General features: G+C 34.1%; 1 protein-coding gene across 7 annotated transcripts in view; it reads left to right on the top strand.

Annotated features, from left to right (window-relative positions):
* TBC1D32 (TBC1 domain family member 32) overlaps window positions 1-10,837 on the top strand; it is a 207,353-nt gene extending 196,516 nt beyond the window's left edge. For 6 of the 7 annotated variants that reach the window (XM_036993532.2, XM_036993536.2, XM_036993559.2 and 3 more), the window contains 2 exons: window positions 3,116-3,304; window positions 10,547-10,837. In XM_036993532.2, the coding sequence (XP_036849427.2) occupies window positions 3,116-3,304; window positions 10,547-10,666 (309 nt within the window). In that variant the 3' untranslated portion in view covers window positions 10,667-10,837. Of the gene's footprint in view, window positions 1-3,115; window positions 3,305-10,546 lie in introns of those variants that run through there. The other variant, XR_005054532.2, reaches the window with a different exon arrangement.
* The last annotated feature ends 11,617 nt before the right edge of the window (window positions 10,838-22,454 follow it).

Here is a 22,454-nt window from a genome sequence, read left to right as displayed (position 1 = left end):
TTAGCTTTTCTGTATTAATTAGGTTATAGTTTTTTCCTAGATTTGTGTTAATTTTTTCTCTTCCAGCTTTCTAAGGAACTTTATTTCTGCTTCATTTTTTATTGAATTCTATATCTTATCTAGAATAATTATAAATAATAGTGAATTACTTATTTTAAACTTAAATAATTATTGGGAGAATCATCTAGCATTTCCTCGCTAAGTAGTAACTATTGAAGATAATTGTTCTCCTTTGTGCTATGAAAGAATCCTTTTAGTCTAAGGTATTAAAATTTGTTTCCTTTCTTTTAATTAAATGAGAATGTTGAGTTTTGTCAAGTTCCTTTATTGTAAAGATTATCTTGATCTTGGGCTTTATTTCACCTGTTTCTGATATATTGATAGATTTTTTGGTAGTAAATTCTCCTTGCATTCCTTGGATTCGTCCTACCAGAAATCTTTCTTCTTATTTAGACATTATGGTTATTTACATTATGGTATGTGCCTTTATACTTATTTTGCAGCGTCCTTATGTCTTTATTGAGCCCTTCATTGCATTTTTTGGTATCAGATTACTATGCCTATTGAGTTTTACATTCGCTGCAGTTAACAAGTAGCCTAAATATGATGAGAAATTACATCTGGTGGAAAGGAAAGGAATTGTCTTTCCCCAGACAATTCTACCTCTTACTGCGTATGTACCTGAAACACTTCTAGGAAGTTTGAATCACAGTTCTGGTTGGAAGTAGTTACTTAACTATGTACTATAAGTTCAGTAATCTAATTCTTTAAAAAATCCAAGCCAGGAAGCAATATGTTCCTAAGAATTCCTTATTGCCATTCTAGTCTTGATTAATACAATGTACATTGCCTAAGACCTCTAAGCATTTATTAATTCATAACATATATCCTTTAATTTAAAGATGGACTATCTAAGACTGTGGGAAAAACTTGCAATACTTCAGGCCCTCCTTTATCAGTTTGGTATCTCTTTATCAACTGTCATCTCTTTATTAATTTGATAGATCTTCATCAATTTGAAACTGCATACCTGTAGCAGATTTACAATAAAAACCACTGAATTATTTCTAAGCAGAAATGTTATTATGTTTCTTAAGTCATCTAATGTAAAAATACTTCTTAGGCTTCTTAGGTGAACTAATCATTTTGTGTCTTAAGGAGTATGTATCATTGCTTTGTTGATATTATTTGCTATTTTATTACTAATCATAAAATATGAAAACAACTTTTAAGTAAGTGAATAGTGGTTAAGTAATTAGATATGTGGTTAAGAGATTATTTGGATACATATTTTGTATTTCAAACTTATTTTGATTAAGGAACAGTGTTTTTTGAAGTTATGTATTTATAGACATTAAGGGATTGGTTGATTAATGAAGGATTTGTGGACAAGTTGCTAAATAAAATACACAGATCTTTAAAGTAAAAATAATAAGCTCAATTAGAATACAAAAATGTTAAATACAGTTAGAAATACATATTTCATTAGAGTTTCTTTTAAGGGTAACTGAGGTTGAAAAGAACATAGAAATTCAAATATATATATGTTCTTTCTTCTCGAATGAACAGACACTCACATGTTCTAATTAACTTTTTGACCAATTTTATCCTTTGGTAAAACATGTTTCTTGTTTTATTTTATTAACTTTCCTAGCTTAAAAGTACCATATATATATATATTTTTTTTATTCAAGTATTTTTGATATGCAATCTTATGTTGGTTTCAAATATATAACACAGTGGTTCAACAGTCCATATTGTTAAATCATCACCCCCTCTAGTGTGGTCACTATCTATCAATGTAATAAGATGTTACAGAATCATTAACTGTCTTCTCCATGCTATACTACTATCCCCGTGACCAACTTATATTGTGATTGCAAATTATTGTTCCCCTTTACCCTCTTCCCCCTCCCCCACCACCTGCCCCAACCCATCCCGCTTGATAACTATTCGTCCTTTCTTGGTGTCTATGAGTCTGTTGCTATTTTGTTCCTTCTGTTTTGCTTTGTTTTTATACTCCACAAATAAGTGAAATCACTTGTTATTTATCTTTCTCCACCTGGCTTATTTCACTGAGCGTAATACCCAGTTTTTGAGGCCAGAGTCCAGAATAAAAGTGTTAGCAAAGCTGTGTTCCCTCTTAGGGCACTAAGGAAAGAATTCCCAGCTTTTTGTAACCTTGATGTTTCTTGGCTTTGTAGAAACATTGATCCTCTGTCTTTATATGATATTCTCCATATGTATCTTTTCAATGCCTTCCTTCTATGGGTGTCTGTTTATATGTCCAATTTCCCCTTTTTATATGGATAACAGTCATATTGAAATAGGGTTCATTCTGATGACCTCATTTTAACTTGATTACCTCTGAAAAGACTTTGTTTCCAGTCATGTCACATTTATAGGTACTGGAGGTTAGAATTTCAACATTTACTGGGGTAAACATATAATTCCACCCATAACATTAATGTACCAAAGTGTTAACAATCATTAATCACAGTGCCATTGCTTTTTGTTTTATTTTTCTTTATTTTTTTCCACAATGGACATATATTGTTTTTATAATCTGAATAAGTATTACTCAAAAAGTAAGATAAATGATTTTTGTAAAAGCCTCATTTTTTTATTATTTTCTACATTAGCTTCCATTTTTTATGTTATATAATTCTGTTTGGTTTAAATTGTTTTCTGATTCAGCACAAGTCCATTTGCATTAATGTAACATTTAGCAGTCTGTCATCTGCATAATTATACATCTGTGATTATAGGTAGGATAGAAAAAACTCCCCATCTCTGAATCAAAGTAAGTTTTTTAGCATTTGTTATCTGTAGAGAGTATACTGGTGTTATGGGTAAGAGAAGGACCATATGAATAAAGCATTTAACAATGAGCAGTGTGAACACCTTCAGTTACCCCGAAGTTCTGAGTCCCATGAAAGTTTTTTATGCATTAAGCAAATAAGTGAAACACCCTTGTTAGGCGTCTATGCAGAATATATTTATATTTTGATTAAAAGTTAAGTTCTTCATTGGTTTTGTGTAATTTGACTACTGTTTTTTTAAAGTCAGGTTTGGTTTTATAAGCTTTCAAATTATCTGACTTCTTTTCTTGTAGATTTGTCTGCAATGGATAGCTCAGTGCTTTTGGAATTATTTAGATTGGATAGAAATCTGCCATTATATTGCTACTTGTGTTTTCCTTGGTCCTGATTATCAAGTGTATATCTGTGTAGCTATATTCAGACATCTACAACAAGATATTTTGCAGCACTCTCAGACTCAAGATCTGCAGGTTTTTCTAAAAGTAAGTATATTTAGGGGCAAAAATGTTGATAAGAGTTAATAGCTAATTTTTATGGGTGCTTAATGTCAGTTTTCTAAAAACTCTTCAAATCCTAAAACAACCTTAAGAGGTAGGTACTACTGTTGTTCTCATATTAGAGGTAAAGAAACCGTGGCACTGAGGAAATTGTCCAAGATCACACAGATAGTGAGTGGTGGTGCCAGGATGGAAACTTAAACTGTGTGAATCTAAAACTTTGCTCTTAACCAGTATGCCATCGCAAAGGATGTATATTTTTTAATATTCCTATATCTTATTTGGTCAATAAAAGCTCAAGTTACTGCATTACTACAGAAGTTTCATGCTTTTTAAAAACATTCGATGTGATTTCCTGTATCTTCATATTCTATATTTTTCTAAGCTTCCAAATATTTTTAAAAAGGTTTCCATGAAAGATTATTCTTTCAGAATATTGTTTCAAAAAACTCACTACCACATATGTTAATATTTTTAAAAACTCACTACCATGTATAAGTTAATATTAATATTTTAAAACAAGGTATAATTGTTTACTTCAAAGTTGTGACTTTGAAGCTCTGGACTTTAGGAAAAATATATGATATACAAATACACTTCTTTTTGCAGTTCTTGATGAAATATCCAACACTATTTGTTTTAAGTTAAAATCTTTCCTTGAATTTAAATTGTGTTTCTATCCCTCTGGTACTCTCACTATCCCACAGGCGCACATATGCATCATACACAAAACCAACATCTGTCATTTGCAAGATTTTCTCTAGGTCAACAAATAATTCCTATGTAAATTAATTTTATCTTTATTCTATACCCTTAGATACTTATCAGAGCTATTTCCATTTAAGATGATTATCTGTAAATAAATGTCATAGATTATTTAAGATTGCCAAGCTATCAAGCATTTTTATTTTATAAATACTAAATTCAAAATTTCTCAAACTTCCTACATATATCACTAGAATTATGATCTTAGAGGCATTTTTAATGAAAAGTATACCAAAAAATTGCCTATATATGTAGAAGGAAAGTTTAGGTAGAAAAAGAGAACAAAATGATCTGCAAGAGGTAATTTAGAAAACAGCAGTGGTTAAGCAAATAGGAGTTATGTTGAGGACAAAATGTGGGTTCCTTTGGTAAGGGACATTTTCATCAGCTATAGTGATCAATTCATAGGAATTTCAGAGTCTGAAATTCCCCCAAACTCTTACGTTTAAATATATTAAAAAATTCTCTAACCTCTTAATCCCAACTTTAGTTTATTTTACAGTGTTTGTCACTAGCTGATGTTACTTCATATGTATTTTTGTCAATATTCCCCAGTATAATGTGTAAGTACCACAGAACTATAAGTTTGTCTCTCTTGTTTACTAATGTATTCTCAGTGCCTCAAACAGTACTTGGCACATAGTAGGTGCTCAATAAATATTTGATAGAATAAATAATGTAAATATATATAAAGAGAAAGATGAACTTAGCTTTATTCACACTGAATAACAAACATCACTAAATTCTGCTAATGATTGTCACTTATTTTCCCTCTTCCCAAAGGAGGGAAACAAACAAAACAAGAAAGTGTCTTCATATTTCATCATTTTTAAATCCAATTAATGTTGTTGAGTGCAGTTTCATTTCTTCCTTCACTACTGCAGGGAAAATTAGTAATAGGGTTTGCAAATGGTGTCCCAAACTCTATTGTGCTGTGGGTTAATGCTATTAATTTAAAATCAAAGAATCTTTAAATTAGGGGGAAAAATTATCTTTACTACCTAAGTCCTATTTAAATTACTAAAATTTTCATTGAATTGGTTTAAACCTAAACTAAGGACATGTTGGCAAAGAATTAATTTCAGCACTTTTCCTGAAACTAATGGTATTTGCATTCATCTGTAGGATTAGAAAAAAATGCCTTTGTAATATCATGACTTCACTTTCTTTTTTGTTTTATTTTCGACAGGTAGTTCGTAAGTTCACTAATCTCTTTCGGTGTTTTTTTTTTTTCTTGTTAGGTAAATTCCAGTGTAGTTTATTTAAATATGCATTTAAATTATCCCTTTAACAACTCGTTATGCTTTGTTATGATCTCTTGTTTGCAAAGTATTTAAACATATATACACTATTTTTCACTTACTCACATATTAAATAATAATGAAATTTGGATTAATGAAGTGATTATTATTCATCACTCCTTTGGAATTTCCCAAGTCAGAAATAGACATATGATTTAAAAATTCCTCATTCGACTGTCATCATAGGGATCAAATCTTATGTATTGTTTTATACTTTCTCAGTGTAAAAAGCTCAGACTGTATGAAGGAAGAAAGAAATAGTTCTCCATATAACTACATGTCACAGCCATAATAATACTCTCACATAGGTTATGTGTTATTCGCTGACTATATAAATTTAGTAATATTTGCTTCTGATAGTAAAGTAGAGTAGGGAACTTTTACTTTTTATTGTATATATCTATATATATTTATGTGGACTTTTCCTTTGGATTTTTGAAGAATGTGTCTATACTTATTTTATAATAAAACTGCTTTTTAAAAGGAGTTTATTGAATCATTGTATAAAAATAATAGGTCAAGCATCTGATTGTAGTAAATATGTTCAAATAATCAGGCCCAGTTGAATTAATTCCCAAAATACTGAAAAATCACAAACATGTTATATTTTCAACTATTATCAGTCTTTCTGAGAAACTGATAATGAGATGGTTCCAGTATATCAAAAATATGCAATTCTTTATTGGTTTAAGTTTCATGTATTGACAAAAAGTGACATAATAGAAACATTGATGAAGGAATGAAAACCTGTCTGAAAAATACAAAGAAAATAGAAACCTATTTGTATTAATTTTGGTTTAGACTCAAGATTCTAATCAGAGTCTAGACTAATTGCCTACATTTCTGATAGTCTAGTGAACAGTTTTACATATTATGGCAAAATCAATTTATAATTATGAAAATATCAGATTAATTTCAACCCATTCAGTAAATTATCAAGAGGGATTTTTTATTGTTGTTGCTATTGCAACTATTACCAGAACGTGTTGATAGGGTGAGAAATGGAGAGCTGAGAAAAACCAATTGAATTACTAAGCTCTTAAAAGACAAAAGTGTACATAGTATGAAAAATAATTCACCATTTGAGGGAGTAGGTAAAACATGTTCAGTATTATGTCAACTGTGGTTGCAAATATGTTTTCTGCTTTCTCACTTGAGTCGACCTGAATTTAAGGCCTGGCCCTGTCACTCCCTCTGTGTAAGCTTGGGTGCATTGCTTAACCCCTCTGTGCGTTAGTTTCCTTATCTGTATTTTGGTGTGAAGTAAGACCTTTCATATAGCACTGTTGAGGGATTAGATGAGTTGATACCCCTAATTCCAAAGTAAGGGGCTTGAAGTATCTCTAAAAACATTTGTGCTGGAAATTAGGAAAACTTTGACACAAATAATGTTTCAAAGTATAGGTATAGCTGCATTTCCACAATGCATATTCCTGAGAAGTTGCAAAGAGAGACTAATTAATGTCTTATAATTTTAAGTGAATTGTTCACTTATATTCTTGATAAGGGGTTGAAGAGCAGAGACTGGAGTCAGTAATCCTTGGGCCCATCCATGTTTATCATCATACATTTCTAGAGTGATCAAGATAATCTCACTCAATTATTTCAGGTACTGTCAGTTAATAGAAATGTATTCTTTTTATGATCACCATTAATAACACGTGCTTATTGAATGCCATGCACTGGGCAGAGGAATTCAGGTATTGCCCGTTCACTCATTGACTTATTCAACTATTGTGCCACAGCTGTGTCCCAAACATGGTTGTAGTCACAAGACAATATCCCTATCCACATTGTCCTTATATTCTACTTGTAGATAAATATGTAAATAAATTATAATATTTCAGTATTGATCTTATTAGAAGGAAATGAAACAATGTAAGGGAGTCAGTGAGTCAGAGGTGGTATTAAGCTTAAAAAAATCTAGCAAAGGCATCTCTGAGGGGGTAAGTAGAGACCCTAATGAAGCAAAGGAAAAAAACAATGCAAAAACCTCTGGGCAAAATCCTTCTAAATGGAAGAAAAAGTCAAATGCAAAAGCTCAAAGATAGTAATGAGCTTGGCCCACATGGAAAGTCTTAAGATAACCATTTTGGCCAGAACAAGGTGAGAGAGTAAGAATGATAGGACCCAGGTCATAAAAGGCTTTTCACGTTGTGTGGTATGAAGTTCATTACAACCTTATGCTGTTACTGTCCACATTTACACATGAGAAATTGAGACTGAAAGTGTCAGTAAGTTTCCCAGGTTCATACATCTAGTAACTAACACAAAGGAGTTTGAACCCTGTTTTTTTTTGAATACATATTGTATACTCCTTCTGATATATCAAATTGTCATTCATCAATTAGTCCCGTTACCTTTTTATTATTCATTTTGTTATCATTAATCTACAATTACATGGAGAACATTATGTTTGCTAGACTACCCCCCCCATTACAGTCACTGTCCATTACCTTTTTTTTTTTTATCCTGAATTCATTGGACTTTCTAATTATTCTCAACAGTAAAAGAAAACCAGTGGGTACATATTTGAGGCTGGATTCTATATACAAAGGAAAGAAGGAAGCTATTTATTTTCTATGTCATAGAATATTAAATACACATGCAACATTGTGGCTTAGAATGATAATTTTTAATGCTTTTTGGTTATTCAACAATTGAAACCCAGAACTAATGAAGAATAAAAATCACTGAAGGCACACTAGTTGAAAAGCCATTAGGTACAAAAGAGAAAATGCAATATTGCTCAAAATGAACTTCATAATAAGACATAAACCACTTCAGTAGTAATCTATTTAAAAAAAAACACTTTTCTTGAATAGTACACTATTAATATAAAATAGAATGTTGCCTTATGTAATTACATATGTTTTCCTGTTTAAAGAATAAGAGAACTCATACAGAGTCCAGGATACTAAGGTCTATAAACAAAGTATTTTTCTGAGGAAATGGTCTATTATAACTTGAATAAGCTGTCAATCTTAAGTGGCCATAATGATAAAGAGAAGTTATCCACTAAAAGGCCAATAGAGAACTTATAGGATAAAATGAAAAAATTCCACTTTGAAGACAAAAAGTGGAATTCAGAGATTCCGAAATCTTATTCAGAGTTAAAATTGCCCATGATTTTAAATAATGAACTATATCATTTTAGAATACTCCTTTTAAAATGAATATTTAATTTTTCTACTCTGAATTAAGACCTTAATAGCCTTATTTGCCATTTTTATGGTGTCTTCAGTATAGTTATCAGGGTATTTTCTCTTTATTTTAAGATGAATGTCCATTAATGGAATTATGGAAGCCATAATTTAAAAAATACATTCTAAGTGGAAAATATATTTAAACAAAGTAATTGCTGTGGTTCCCCATAGGTAGTTTTTATTTTTAAATTAAGGTGGAAAAATAATTACATGTTAAATAGATTTTGCTTATTTTTGCCCAGAAAAGAATTATTAGAGCTATTGTTCAAATGTTGTCATCTCCTGTTGTAATTCACATGTAATAAACAGCATTCTTTAAAAATCATGAATATGTACTAAAACAATTTTTCTACCATTTGCGCTATTTTCTAAAAGGTTAGAATAACATTACCGTAATTTGTTGCCATCTTAGGTATAATTTAGTGAAGAAATCATCAGTGCCAAATCACACATAATTTAAATGAAGAGAATGGATAATCCATGACTACAATAATTGTTTAAAGTGAATTCTTGAACAGGAAGATAGGTCTTACTTCAGTCCTATTTTTTCCCCAAAGAACGAGGTGAAATATTTCTGAAATTTACGAAGACCTAGTATTTTTCCTCTTGATAAGATTAATATCTATCTTCCATTTGATTCAGTTGCTTATACATAAAACTGGAGATATGATATATTCCTCATGTGTTAATGTTTTATGACAGGGATCTGTCTTACTTTGTGTTCTCAGTGTATAAACAAGAGCCTTGCATACATAAGAGAATGAAGGAGTTAATAAATGATGAAATGAAAGAATGGATAACATTGCAATTATTTTAAAATTAAGAATTTGATTTTTTTATGTTGAAAAGTATTAGCTCTAGCTTTCATTGTGTAATGTTATATACTCAACATCATTTAGTTTCTTAGCTTTATCAGCCCTGTAGATCAGTGATTTTTTTAAGCACCGTTTCCTTAAATTGCCCAGATTTTAGGTGATTCATGGTAAAATAAATGTGACATTCTCCCGTTATTTGCAAGCTATGAACTATTACTAACCTATGACATCTGAGACGTCTAAAAACATCCATTCTTATTGAGAATTATGTGTGATGCTTTCCTAATTACCCTATATTGCTCTCTCTCATCCATAAACTGTCTCTAACGCAGTATCTAATATGTGATAATACGGTGTATTTTATTCTTTTGAATTGCTTTTGGTTTCTGTTGGTAATTTTTGCCTTTACAATCTGCAAAAAGGCATGAATTGTCCAAAATTTTTTATTACCTCCAAAATTCCCAAAGTAATGCTTATTACATTGATTCAAGGATGACTTTTCCTTAGAGTTTGTCACTGTGATTGTTACTTTGAAGGGTCAGTACTACTGCATAGCTAGTATTTGGAGATGCTAAAAGGAATAGTTATAAAACTCCCTATAAGTCTCCAAGATTCTAAATGGATGTTCCTACTGATTTTATTCTTGAGGGCTTCATATGGGACACTAACCATTAAATTCCAAATTAGTATAGCTGTAAGATTTGGGACACCTGAGGACAAAAATGTTTTCTACATATTTCTTGCAATATTATAGTACCTTTTGATTAATAAGCTTTATAGTTTTACTAATTAGAAATGGGACACAATCATCCTATAACTGAAACTTAATGAAATCTTATTAGTATTTTGGATATAATAATCTAACAGTTTTGTCTTACTTTTTTTGTTGTTAGGTGTAAAGGAATTTTGGTTTTAAAAACACAACTTTGTTTCATAGGGACATGATTTCCTGCTATCATACACATACAGGACCTACTAGATAAAAAGCAATTACACATTTACTAGCAACATAAAACCCATGCCTATCATAAATTGAAAAAAAATATGAAAAAAAATTGAAAAAAATACATTTAAAATTAATTAATTTAGGATTGTGTGTCTTACCCAAGAAAATTAACTTCTCTTCATATTTTTTGACAGGAAGAAGCACTGCATAGGTTTCGAGTAAGTGATTACTTTGAATACATGGAAATTTTGGAACAAAACTACCGACCAGTGCTTTTGAGAGACATGCATAACATTAAAGTGCTAGGCACGTAGATCGTGGAACCATGCTGTTTAATTTTATGTTGTATTTACTTTTAAAGGAAATAAAAGGATTTGATTGCTTTCTATATGTATCCATAATAACATTCTTTGTGAATACACAAACTGTAAATCAATACTGGAGGTTTTTAATTTAATAACATATTAAAGTAGATATTAGCTCAATTTGTGACATGAAGTGAATTTTTGTAAGTTTGTTGTTTTGTAAGACTATTTCAGAAGAAGATCTAGGATGCTCGTAGTTCTTTATGTTTAAGAGCTAGTCCCAACTACATCTCCTTCACCAGAGGATAAAAATGTTTTGTCCAGTGAGTTTGGAGAGAAGCAGCAATATCCTAAGTAACTGAATAACCAGAGAGTCCACAGAGACAAAGAAAAAAGGCCATTCTTTTCATCACTTTTAATGTCTGCACATATAAAAGAAAATAGACTTTTCATGTGAAGGAACAAACTGTATTTATCATGGCAAGTGGTAGGAAAACGTCCTCAGACATAATTGGGTTTTTTTTATTTTTTATTTTTTTTATTTTTTTTATTTTGGTACATTAATCTACAGTTACATGAGGAACATTATGTTTACTAGACTCCCCTCATCACCAAGCCCCCCCCAATACCTCATTACAGTCACTGTCCATCAGCGTAGTAAGATGCTGTAGAATCACTACTTGTCTTCTCTGTTGTACAGCCCTCCCCATGCCCCCCAACACATTATACATTCTAATCATAATAACCCCCATTTCATTTTTCAACACCCTTATGCCTCCCTTCCCACCCATCCCCACTAGTCCCTTTCGCTTTGGTAACTGTTAGTCCATTCTTAGGTACTGTGAGTCTGCTGCTGCTTTGTTCCTTCAGTTTTTTTCTTTGTTCTTATACTCCACAGATGAGTGAAATCATTTGATACTTGTCTTTCTTCACCTGGCTTATGTCACTGAACATAATACCCTCTAGGTCCATCCATGTTGTTGCAAATGGTAGTATTTCTTTTCTTCTTATGGCTGAATAATATTCCATTATGTATATGTACCACATCTTTATCCATTCAACTACTGATGGACACTTAGGTTGCTTCCATTTCTTGGCTATTGTAAATAGTGCTGCGATAAACATAGGGGTGCATATGTCTTTTTCAAACTGGGCTGCAGCATTCTTAGGGTAAATTCTAGCAGTGGATTTCCTGGGTCAAATGGTATTTCCATTTTGAGTATTTTGAGGAACCTCCATACTGCTTTCCACAATGGTTAAACTAGTTTACATTCTCACCAGCAGTGCAGGAGGGTTCCCCTTTCTCCACAATCTCTCCAACATTTGTTGTTGTTTGTCTTTTGGATTGTGGTGATCCTTGCTGGTGTGAGGTGATATCTCATTGTGGTTTTAATTTGCTTTTCTCTGATGACTAGCGATGTCAAGCATCTTTTCATGTGTCTGTTGGCCATCTAAATTTCTTCTTTGGAGAAACATCTGTTCAGATCCTGTGGCCATTTTTTAATTGGCTTATTTGCTTTTTGTTTGTTGAGGTGGGTGAACTCTTTATATATTTTGGATGTCAACCCATTGTCAGATCTGTCATTTATGAATATATTCTCCCATACTGTAGGATGCCTTTTTGTTCTATTGATGGTGTCCTTTGCTGTACAGAAGGTTTTCAGCTTGATACAGTCCCAGTTGTTCATTTTTGCATTTGTTTTCCTTTCCCTGGGAGGTATGTTCATGAAGAAGTTGCTCATGTTTATGTCCAAGAGATTTTTGCCTATGTTTTTTTCTAAGAGTTTTATGGTTTCATGACTTAGATTCAGGTCTTTGATCCATTTCGAATTTACTTTTGTGTATGGGGTTAGACAGTGGTCCAGTTTCATTCTCTTACATGTAGCTGTCCAGTTTTGCCAGCACCATCTGTTGAAGAGACTGTCATTTCCCCATTGTATGTCCATGGCTCCTTTATCGTATACTAATTGACCATTTATGATTGGGTTAATATCTGGACTCTCTATTTTGTTCCACTGGTCTGTGCCTCTGTTCTTGTGCCAGTACCAAATTGTCTTAATTACTGTGGCTTTGTAGTAGAGCTTGAAGTTGGGGAGTGAGATCCCCCCTGCTTTATTCTTCCTTCTCAGGATTGCTTTGCCTATTTGGGGTCTTTTGTGGTTCCATATGAATTTTAGAACTATTTGTTCGAGTTCATTGAAGAATGTTGTTGGTAATTTGATAGAGATTGCATTGAATCTGTAGATTGCTTTGGGCAGGATTGCCATTTTGACAATATTAATTCTACCTAGCCAAGAGCATGGGATGATTTTCCATTCATTAGTGTCCTCTTTAATTTCTCTTAAGAGTGTCTTATAGTTTTCAGGGTATAGGTCTTTCACTTGCTTGGTTAGGTTTATTCCTAGGTATTTTATTCTTTTTAATGCTATTGTGAATGGAATTATTTACCTGATTTCTCTTTTTGCTCATTCATTGTTAGTGTATAGGAATGCCACAGATTTCTGTGTATTAATTTTGTATCCTGCAACTTTGCTGAATTCAGATATTAGTTCTAGTAGTTTTTGAATGGAGTCTTTAGGGTGTTTTATGTAAATTATCATGTCATCTGCAAATAGTGACAATTTGACTTCTTCTTTACCAATCTGGATTCCTTGTATTTCTTTGTTTTGTCTGATTGCTGTGGCTAGGACCTACAGTACTATGTTGAATAACAGTAGGGAGAATGGGCATCCCTGTCTTGTTCCCGATCTTAGAAGAAAAGCTTTCAGCTTCTCGCTGCTTAGTATGATGTTGGCTGTGGGTTTGTCATATATGGCCTTTATTATGTTGAGGTACTTGCCCTGTATGCCCATTTTGTTGAGAGTTTTTATCATGAATGGATGTTGAATTTTGTCGAATGCTTTTTCAGCATCTATGGAGATGATCATGTGGCATTTGTCCTTCTTTTTGTTGATGTGGTAGATGATGTTGATGGATTTTCGAATGTTGTACCATCCTTGCATCCCTGGGATGAATCCCACTTGGTTATGATGTATGATCCTTTTGATGTATTTTTGAATTCGGTTTGCTAATATTTTGTTGAGCATTTTTGCATCTACATTCATCAGGGATATTGGTCTGTAGTTTTCTTTTTTGGTGGTATCTTTGCCTGGTTTTGGTATTAGAGTGATGCTGGCTTTGTAGAATGAGTGTGGAAGTATTCCCTCCTCTTCTATTTTTTGGAAATTTTTAGGAGAATGGGTACTATATCTTCTCTATGTGATTAAATTCAGAGGTGAATCCATCTGGCCCAGGAGTTTTGTTCTTTGGTAGTTTTTTGATTATCAATTCAATTTCATTGCTGGTAATTAATCTGTTTAGATTTTCTGTTTCTTCCTTGGTCAGTCTTGAAAGGTTGCATTTTTCTTGGAAGTTGTCCATTTCTTCTAGATTTTCCAGCTTGTTAGCATATAGATTCTCATAGTATTCTCTAATAATTCTTTGTATTTCTGTGGGGTCTGTCATGATTTTTCCTTTCTCATTTCTGATTCTGTTGATGTGTGTAGATTCTCTTTTTCTCTTAATAAGTCTGGCTAGGGGTTTATCTATTTTGTTTATTTTCTCAAAGAACCAGCTCTTGGATTCATTGATTTTTTCTATTGTTTTATTCTTCTTAATTTTATTTATTTCTTCTCTGATCTTTATTATGTCCCTCCTACTGCTGACATTGGGCCTCATTTGTTCTTCTTTTTCCACTTTCAATAATTGTGACTTTAGACTATTTGTTTGGGATTGTTCTTCCTTCTTTAAATATGCCTGGATTGCTATACACTTTCCTCTTAAAACTGCCTTTGCTTTGTTCCACAGAGTTGGGGCTTTGTGCTGTTGCTGTCATTTGTCTCCCTTATTGCTTGGTCTCTCCTTTAATTTGCTCATTGATCCACTGATTATTTAGGAGCATGTTGTTAAGACTCCATGTGTTTGTGAGCCTTTTTGTTTTCTTTGTACAATTTATTTCTAGTTTTATACCTTTGTGTTCTGAGAAATTGGTTGGTAGAATTTCAGTCTTTTTGAAATTACTGAAGCTCTTTTTGTGGCCTAGTATGTGGTCTGTTCTGGAAAGTGTTCCATGTGCACTTGAGAAGAATGTATGTCTTGCTGCTTTTAGGTGTAAAGGTCTGTTAGGTCCATCTGTTCTGGTGTGTTGTTCAGTGCCTCTGTGTCCTTACTTACTTACTTTCTGGTGGATCTATTCTTTGTAGTGAGTGGTGTGTTGAAGTCTCCTAGAACAAATGCATTGCATTCTGTTTCCTCCTTTAATTCTTTTAGTATTTGTTTCACATATGTTGGTGCTCCTGTACTGGGTGCATACATGTTTATAATGGTTATATCCTCTTGTTGGACTGACCCCTTTATCACTATGTAATGTCCTTCTTTATCTCTTGTTACTTTCTTTATTTTGAATTCTATTTTGTCTGATACAAGTACTATAACACCTGCTTTTTTCTCCCTATTATTTTCATGAAATATCTTTTTCCATCCCTTGACTTTTAGTCTGTGTATGTCTTAGGGTTTGCGGTGAATCTCTTGTAAGTAGCATATAGATGGGTCTTGCTTTTTTATCCAATCTATTATTCTGTGTCTTTTGATTGGTCCATTCAGTCCGTTTACATTTAGGGTGATTATTGAAAGATGTACTTATTGCCATTGCAGGCTTTAGATTCGTGGTTACGAAAGGTTCAAGAGTAGCTTCTTTACTATCAAACCGTTAAACTTAACTTGCTTATTAAGCTATTATAAACACAGTCTGATGATTCTTTATTGTTCTCCCTTATTTCTCCTCCTCCATTCTTTATATGTTAGGTGTTTTATTCTGTACTTTTTTGTGTTTCCTTTGACCCCTTTTGTGAATAGATGATTATATTTTTTTTGCCTTTAGTTAGTATTTTGTTAGTCTGCTTTCTTTGGTGTGATTTTATTTTCTCTGGTGACATGTATTTAGCCTTAGGAGTGCTTCCATCTAGAGCAATCCCTTTAATATATCCTGTAGAGGTGGTTTGTGGGAGGCAAATTTCCTCAACTTTTATTGTCTTGGAATTGTTTAATCCCTCCTTCATATTTAAATGATAATCGTGCTGGATACAGTATTCTGGGTTCAAGGCCCTTTTGTTTCATTGCATTAAATATATCATGCCATTCTCTTCTGGCCTGTAAGGTTTCTGCTGAGAGGTCTGATAATAGCCTGATGGGTTTTCCTTTGTAGGTGACCTTTTTTCTCTCTCTGGCTGCCTTAATACTCTGACCTTGTCCTTGATCTTTGGCATTTTAATTTTTTTTTTTTTTTGAGAGGGCATCTCTCATATTTATTGATCAAATAGTTGTTAACAACAATAAAATTCTGTATAGGGGACTCAATGCTCAATGCATAATCATTAATCCACCCCAAGCCTAATTCTCGTCAGTCACCAATCTTCTGAAGCATAGCGAACAAGTTCTTCCATGGTGAACAAATTCTTACATAGTGAATAAGTTCTTACATGGTGAACAGTACAAGGGCAGTCATCACAGAAACTTTCGGTTTTGATCACGCATTATGGACTATAAACAATCAAGTCAAATATGAATATTCGTTTGATTTTTTTACTTGATTTATATGTGAATCACACATTTCTCCCTCATTATTATTATTATTATTTTTAATAAAATGCTGAAGTGGTAGGTAGATGCAAGATAAAGGTAGAAAACATAGTTTAGTGTTGTAAGAAAGCAAATGTAGATGATCAGGTGTGTGCCTGTAGACTATGTGTTAATCCAAGCTAGACAAGGGCAATAAAACATCCATGGATGCAGAAGATTTCTCTCAAAACAGGGGTGGTGTTGATCCCTCACCTCTGTTGATCCCCAATTTCTCACCTGATGGCCCCCCTGCAACTGTGCCTGTCTTAGGTTGTTCCTCCCTTGAGGAATCTTACCCATCTCTGGCTAACCAGTCATCTTCCAGGGCCATACAGGGAAATGTAAAGTTAGTAAGTGAGAGAGAAGCAATATTGTTTGAAAAGGTTAGCTTTTTACTTTTTTGCAGATTTATGCGCTGTGGCTTCTATGCCCAGCATTTGTCTTGAGGTATCTTTACCACTTTGGAAGAATTATGATACTCGGTAAATTCGATATGAGGCACGAATTCTATTTAAGGGTTGTAATTAGGAAGGAAGACGAAAAGCTATAGAAGTAGCAGACGGAAGAAAACATGGGAAGATTGATTATTTCTTTGACATATCTTCTTGTAGACTAACTTAAGCATGTATAGGTTTTAAACTACTAATTAAATTGCGCACACATATTAACATAATAGGAATACAGTTACATAACCAAAGCAGACCTGTAATTACCAGCCATCTTCAGTGAAACCAAGAAAACCAGTTAGGCACCCTAAGCATTTGTGAAAATTTATGATATGATGGACATTGTCCAACTGAACTTGAACAGTCTGAGAGAAATCAGACAAATTAAAACAACCCATTCCTGGGAACTGTTCACATCCCATATGTTCTTTTAACAGTAGATCGTCTGTAGTTGTAAGATTTTGGAGCGCTACAACTTGCACTTCTCCTAATTCTTGGGTGAGTTCCAACAGCGTAGATCCAGTCAAATTTGTTGTTTTACTGTATACACAGGCCAGCTTAGATATCTCCTTCTTCATTCCTATGGCAAGTCCAGGAACCGGTGGGATGAATGCAGCTACAACTGTAGCAGCGCCTGGATCTTTGTTGAGGTTTTTTGATGATATGACTCTTCCAGAGAGTGCTGATGTTGGAAGTTCTTCTTCATATCATATTTTAGTTCATTTTCTGGGTAGCCAAATTAGGCTTTGATCCTCTGTATAAACACAAACACACCCTTTGCCCACACTTTGATATGCCCTTTATACCATTGTGTAGAACTCATTTGAGGTCACCACACAGGAACTGCTTTTTTTTTTTTTAAGAGAAAGGAATACTACCAGAAAAATGTACCTCCATAGCCAATCATCTGAAACCCTTTAAGTGATCAAAATTAAGGATATTTAAAGCATGCATTAATTGTTGATGCACAGTTAGTTTTATCCTATCAGGGAGTAATCCCCTTTCTCTTTCTTTTTTTTTTTTTGTTATCATTAATCTACACTTACATGAAGAACGCTATATCTACTAGGCTCTCCCCTATACCAGGTCCACCCCACAAAACCCCCTACAGTCACCATCCATCAGTATAGCAAAATCCCGCAGAATCACCACTTGTCCTCTGTTCTGTACAGCCCTCCCCTTTCTCCCACCCCCCCATTATGCATGATAATCTTAAAACCCAACATCTTTTTCCCCCCTTATCCCTCCCTACCCACCCATCCTCCCCAGTCCCTTTCCCTTTGGTACCTGTTAGACCATTCTTCGGTTCTGTGATTCCACTGCTGTTTTGTTCCTTCAGTTTTTCCTTTGTTCTTATACTGCACAGATGAGTGAAATCATTTGGTATTTCTCTTTCTCCACGTGGCTTATTTCACTGAGCATAATACTCTCCAGCTCCATCCATGTGGCTGCAAATGGTTGGATTTTTCCACTTCTTATGGCTGAGTAGTATTCCATTGTTTATATGTACCACATCTTCTTTATCCATTCATCTACTGATGGGCATTTAGGTTGCTTCCAATTCTTGGCTATTGTAAATAGTGCTGCGATAAACATAGGGGTGCATCTGTCTTTCTCAAACTTGATTGCTGCATTCTTAGGGTAAATTCCTAGGAGTGGAATTCCTGGGTCAAATGGTAAGTTTGTTTTGAGCATTTTGAGGAACCTCCATACTGCTTTCCACAATGGTTGAACTAATTTACATTCCCACCAGCAGTGTAGGAGGGTTCCCCTTTCTCCACAGCCACGCCAACATTTGTTGTTGTTTGTCTTTTGGATGGTAGCCATCCTTACCGGTGTGAGGTGATACCTCATTGTAGTTTTAATTTGCATTTCTCTGATAATTAGTGATGTGGATCATCTTTTCATGAGTCTGTTGGCCATCTATTTCTTTTTTGGAGAACTGTTCAGTTCCTCTGCCCATTTTTTAATTGGATTATTTGTTTTTTGTTTGTTGAGGCGTGTGAGCTCTTTATATATTTTGGACATCAAGCCTTTATCGGATCTGTCATTTACAAATATATTCTCCCATACTGTAGGGTTTCTTTTTGTTCTATTGATAGTGTCTTTTGCTGTACAAAAGTTTTTCAGCTTAATATAGTCCCACTTGTTCATTTTTGCTGTTGTTTTCCTTGCCCGGGGAGATATGTTCAAGAAAAGGTCACTCATGTTTATGTCAAAGAGGTTTTTGCCTATGTTTTTTTCCAAGAGTTTAATGGTTTCATGATTTAGGTCTTTGGTCCATTTTGAATTTACTTTTGTATATGGGGTTAGACAATGGTCCAGTTTCACTCTCCTACATGTAGCTGTCCAGTTTTGCCAGCATCATCTGTTGAAGAGACTGTCATTTCCCCATTGCATGTCCATGGCTCCTTTATCCAATATTAATTGAACATATATGTTTGGGTTTATGTGTGGAGTCTCTAGTCTGCGCCACTGGTCTGTGGCTCTGTTCTTGTGCCAGCACCAAATTGTCTTGATTACTATGGCTTTATAGTAGAGCTTGAAGTTGGGGATTGAGATCCCCCCTACTTTATTCTTCTTTCTCAGGATTGCTTTGGCTATTCGGGGTCTTTGGTGTTTCCATATGAATTTTTGAATTATTTGTTACAGTTCATTGAAGAATGTTGCTGGTAATTTGATAGGGATTGAATCAAATCTGTATATTGCTTTGGGCAGGATGGCCATTTTGATTATATTAATTCTTCCTAGCCACGAGCATGGGATGAGTTTCCATTTGTTAGTGTCCCCTTTAATTTCTCTTAAGAGTGATTTGTAGTTTTCAGAGTATAGGTCTTTCATTTCTTTGGTTAGGTTTATTCCTAGGTATTTTATTCTTTTTGATGCAGTTGTGAATGGAATTGTTTTCCTGATTTCTCTTTCTGTTGGTTCATTGTTAGTGTATAGGAAAGCTACAGATTTCTGTGTGTTAATTTTGTATCCTGCAACTTTGCTGTATTCTGATATCAGTTCTAGTAGTTTTGGGGTAGAGTCTTTAGAGTTTTTTATGTACAATATCATGTCATCTGCAAATAGTGACAGTTTAACTTCTTCTTTACCAATCTGGATTCCTTGTATTTCTTTGTTTTGTCCGATTGCCATGGCTAGGACCTCCAGTACTATGTTAAATAACAGTGGGGAGAGTGGATCTCAGAGGAAAAGCTTTCAGCTTCTCGCTGTTCAGTATAATGTTGGCTGTGGGTTTATCATATATGGCCTTTATTATGTTGAGGTACTTGCCCTCTATTCCCATTTTGCTGAGAGTTTTTATCATGAATGGATGTTGAATTTTGTCAAATGCTTTTTCAGCATGTATGGAGATGATCATGTGGTTTTTGTCTTTCTTTTAGTTGATGTGGTGGATGATGTTGATGGATTTTCGAATGTTGTACCATCCTTGCATCCCTGGGATGAATCCCACTTGGTCATGGTGTACGATCCTTTTGATGTATTTTTTAATTTGTTTGCTAATATTTTGTTGAGTATTTTTGCATCTACGTTCATCAGGGATATTGTTCTGTAGTTTTCTCTTTTGGTGGGTTCTTTGCCTGGTTTTGGTATTAGGGTGATGTTGGCTTCATAGAATGAGTTTGGGAGTATTCCCTCCTCTTCTATTTTTTGGAAAACTTTAAGGAGAATGGGTATTATGTCTTAACTGTATGTCTGATAAAATTCTGAGGTAAGTCCATCTGGCCCGGGAATTTTGTTCTTTGGTAGTGTTTTGATTACTGCTTTAATTTCGTTATTGGTAATTGGTCTGTTTAAATTTTCTGTTTCTTTCTGGGTCATTCTTGGAAGGTTGTATTTTTCTAGGAAGTTGTCCATTTCTTCTAGGTTTCCCAGCTTGTTAGCATATAGATTTTCATAGTACTCTCTAATAATTCTTTGTATTTCTGTGGGGTCAATCGTGATTTTTCCTTTCTCGTTTCTTATTCTGTTGATTTGTGTTGACTCTTTTTTCCTCATAATAAGTCTGGCTAGAGGCTTTTCTATTTTGTTTATTTTCTCGAAGAACCAGCTCTTGGTTTCATTGATTTTTGCTATTGTTTTATTCTTCTCAATTTTATTTATTTCTTCTCTGATCTTTATTATGTCCCTCCTTCTGCTGACCTTATGCCTCATTAGGTCTTCTTTTTCCAATTTCGATAATTGTGACATTAGACCACTCATTTGGGATTGTTCTTCCTTCTTTAAATATGCCTGGATTGCTATATACTTTCCTCTTAAGACTGCTTTTGCTCTATCCCACAGTAGTTGGGGTTTGTGTTGTTGTCGTTTGTTTCCATAAATTGCTGGATCTCCATTTTGATTTGGTCATTGATCCATTGATTATTTAGGAGCATGTTGTTAAGCCTCCATGTGTTTGTGAGCCTTTTTGCTTTCTTTGTACAGTTTATTCCTAGTTTTATGTCTTTGTGGTCTGAAAAGTTGGTTGGTAGGATTTCAATCTTTTGGAATTTACTGAGGCTCTTTTTGTGGCCTAGTATGTGCTCTATTCTGGAGAATGTTCCATGTGCACTTGAGAAGAATGTGTATCCTGTTGCTTTTGGATGTAGAGTTCTGTAGATGTCTATTAGGTCCATCTGTTCTAGTGTGTTGTTCAGTGCCTCTGTGTCCTTACTTATTTTCTATCTGGTGGATCTGTCCTTTGGAGTGAGTGGTGCGTTGAAGTCTCCCAGAATGAATGCATTACATTCTATTTCCTCCTTTAGTTCTGTTAGTATTTGTTTCAGATATTTTGGTGCTCCTGTGTTGGGTGCATATATATTTATAATGGTTATATCCTCTTGTTGGACTGAGCCCTTTATCATTATGTAATGTCCTTCTTTATCTTTTGCTACTTTCTTTATTTTTAAGTCTGTTTTGTCTGATACTAGTATTTCAACACCTGCTCTTTTCTCTCTGTTGTTTGCATGAAATATCTTTTTCCATCCCTTGACTTTAAGTCTGTGCATGTCTTTGGGTTTGAGGTGAGTCTCTTGTAAGCAGCATATGGATGGATCTTGCTTTTTTATCCATTCTATTACTCTGTGTCTTTTCATTGGTGCATTCAGTCCATTTACATTTAGGGTGATTATTGGAAGGTATGCACTTATTGCCATTGCAGGTTTTAAGTCTGTGGTTGCCAAAAGTCCAGGGTTAGCTTCTTTACTATTTTACTGCCTAACTTAACTCGCTTATTGAGCTATTATAAACACAGTCTGATGATTCTTTATTTCTCTCCCTTCTTATTCCTCCTCCTCCCTTCTTCATATGTTGGGTGTTTTGTTCTGTGCTCTTTTTAGGAGTGCTCCCATCTACAGCAGTCCCTGTAAGATGCCGTGTAGAGGTGGTTTGTGGGAGGCAAATTCCCTCAACTTTTGCCTGTCTGGGAATTGTTTAATCCCTCCTTCATATTTAAATGATAATCGTGCTGGATACAGTAGTCTTGGTTCGAGGCCCTTCTGTTTCATTGCATTAAGTATATCATGCCATTCTCTTCTGGCCTGTAGGGTTTCTGTTGAGAAGTCTGATGATAGCCTGATGCGTTTTCCTCTGTAGGTGACCTTTTTTTTCTCTCTGGCTACCTTTAATACTTTGTCGTTGTCTTTGATCTTTGCCATTTTAATTATTATGTGTCTTGGTGTTGCCCTCCTTGGATCCCTTGTCATGGTAGT

The sequence above is a fragment of the Manis javanica genome, chromosome 13 (assembly GCF_040802235.1).
Source record: "Manis javanica isolate MJ-LG chromosome 13, MJ_LKY, whole genome shotgun sequence".
Classification (NCBI taxonomy): domain Eukaryota; kingdom Metazoa; phylum Chordata; class Mammalia; order Pholidota; family Manidae; genus Manis; species Manis javanica.
This window is presented reverse-complemented; position numbering and strand designations above follow the sequence as displayed.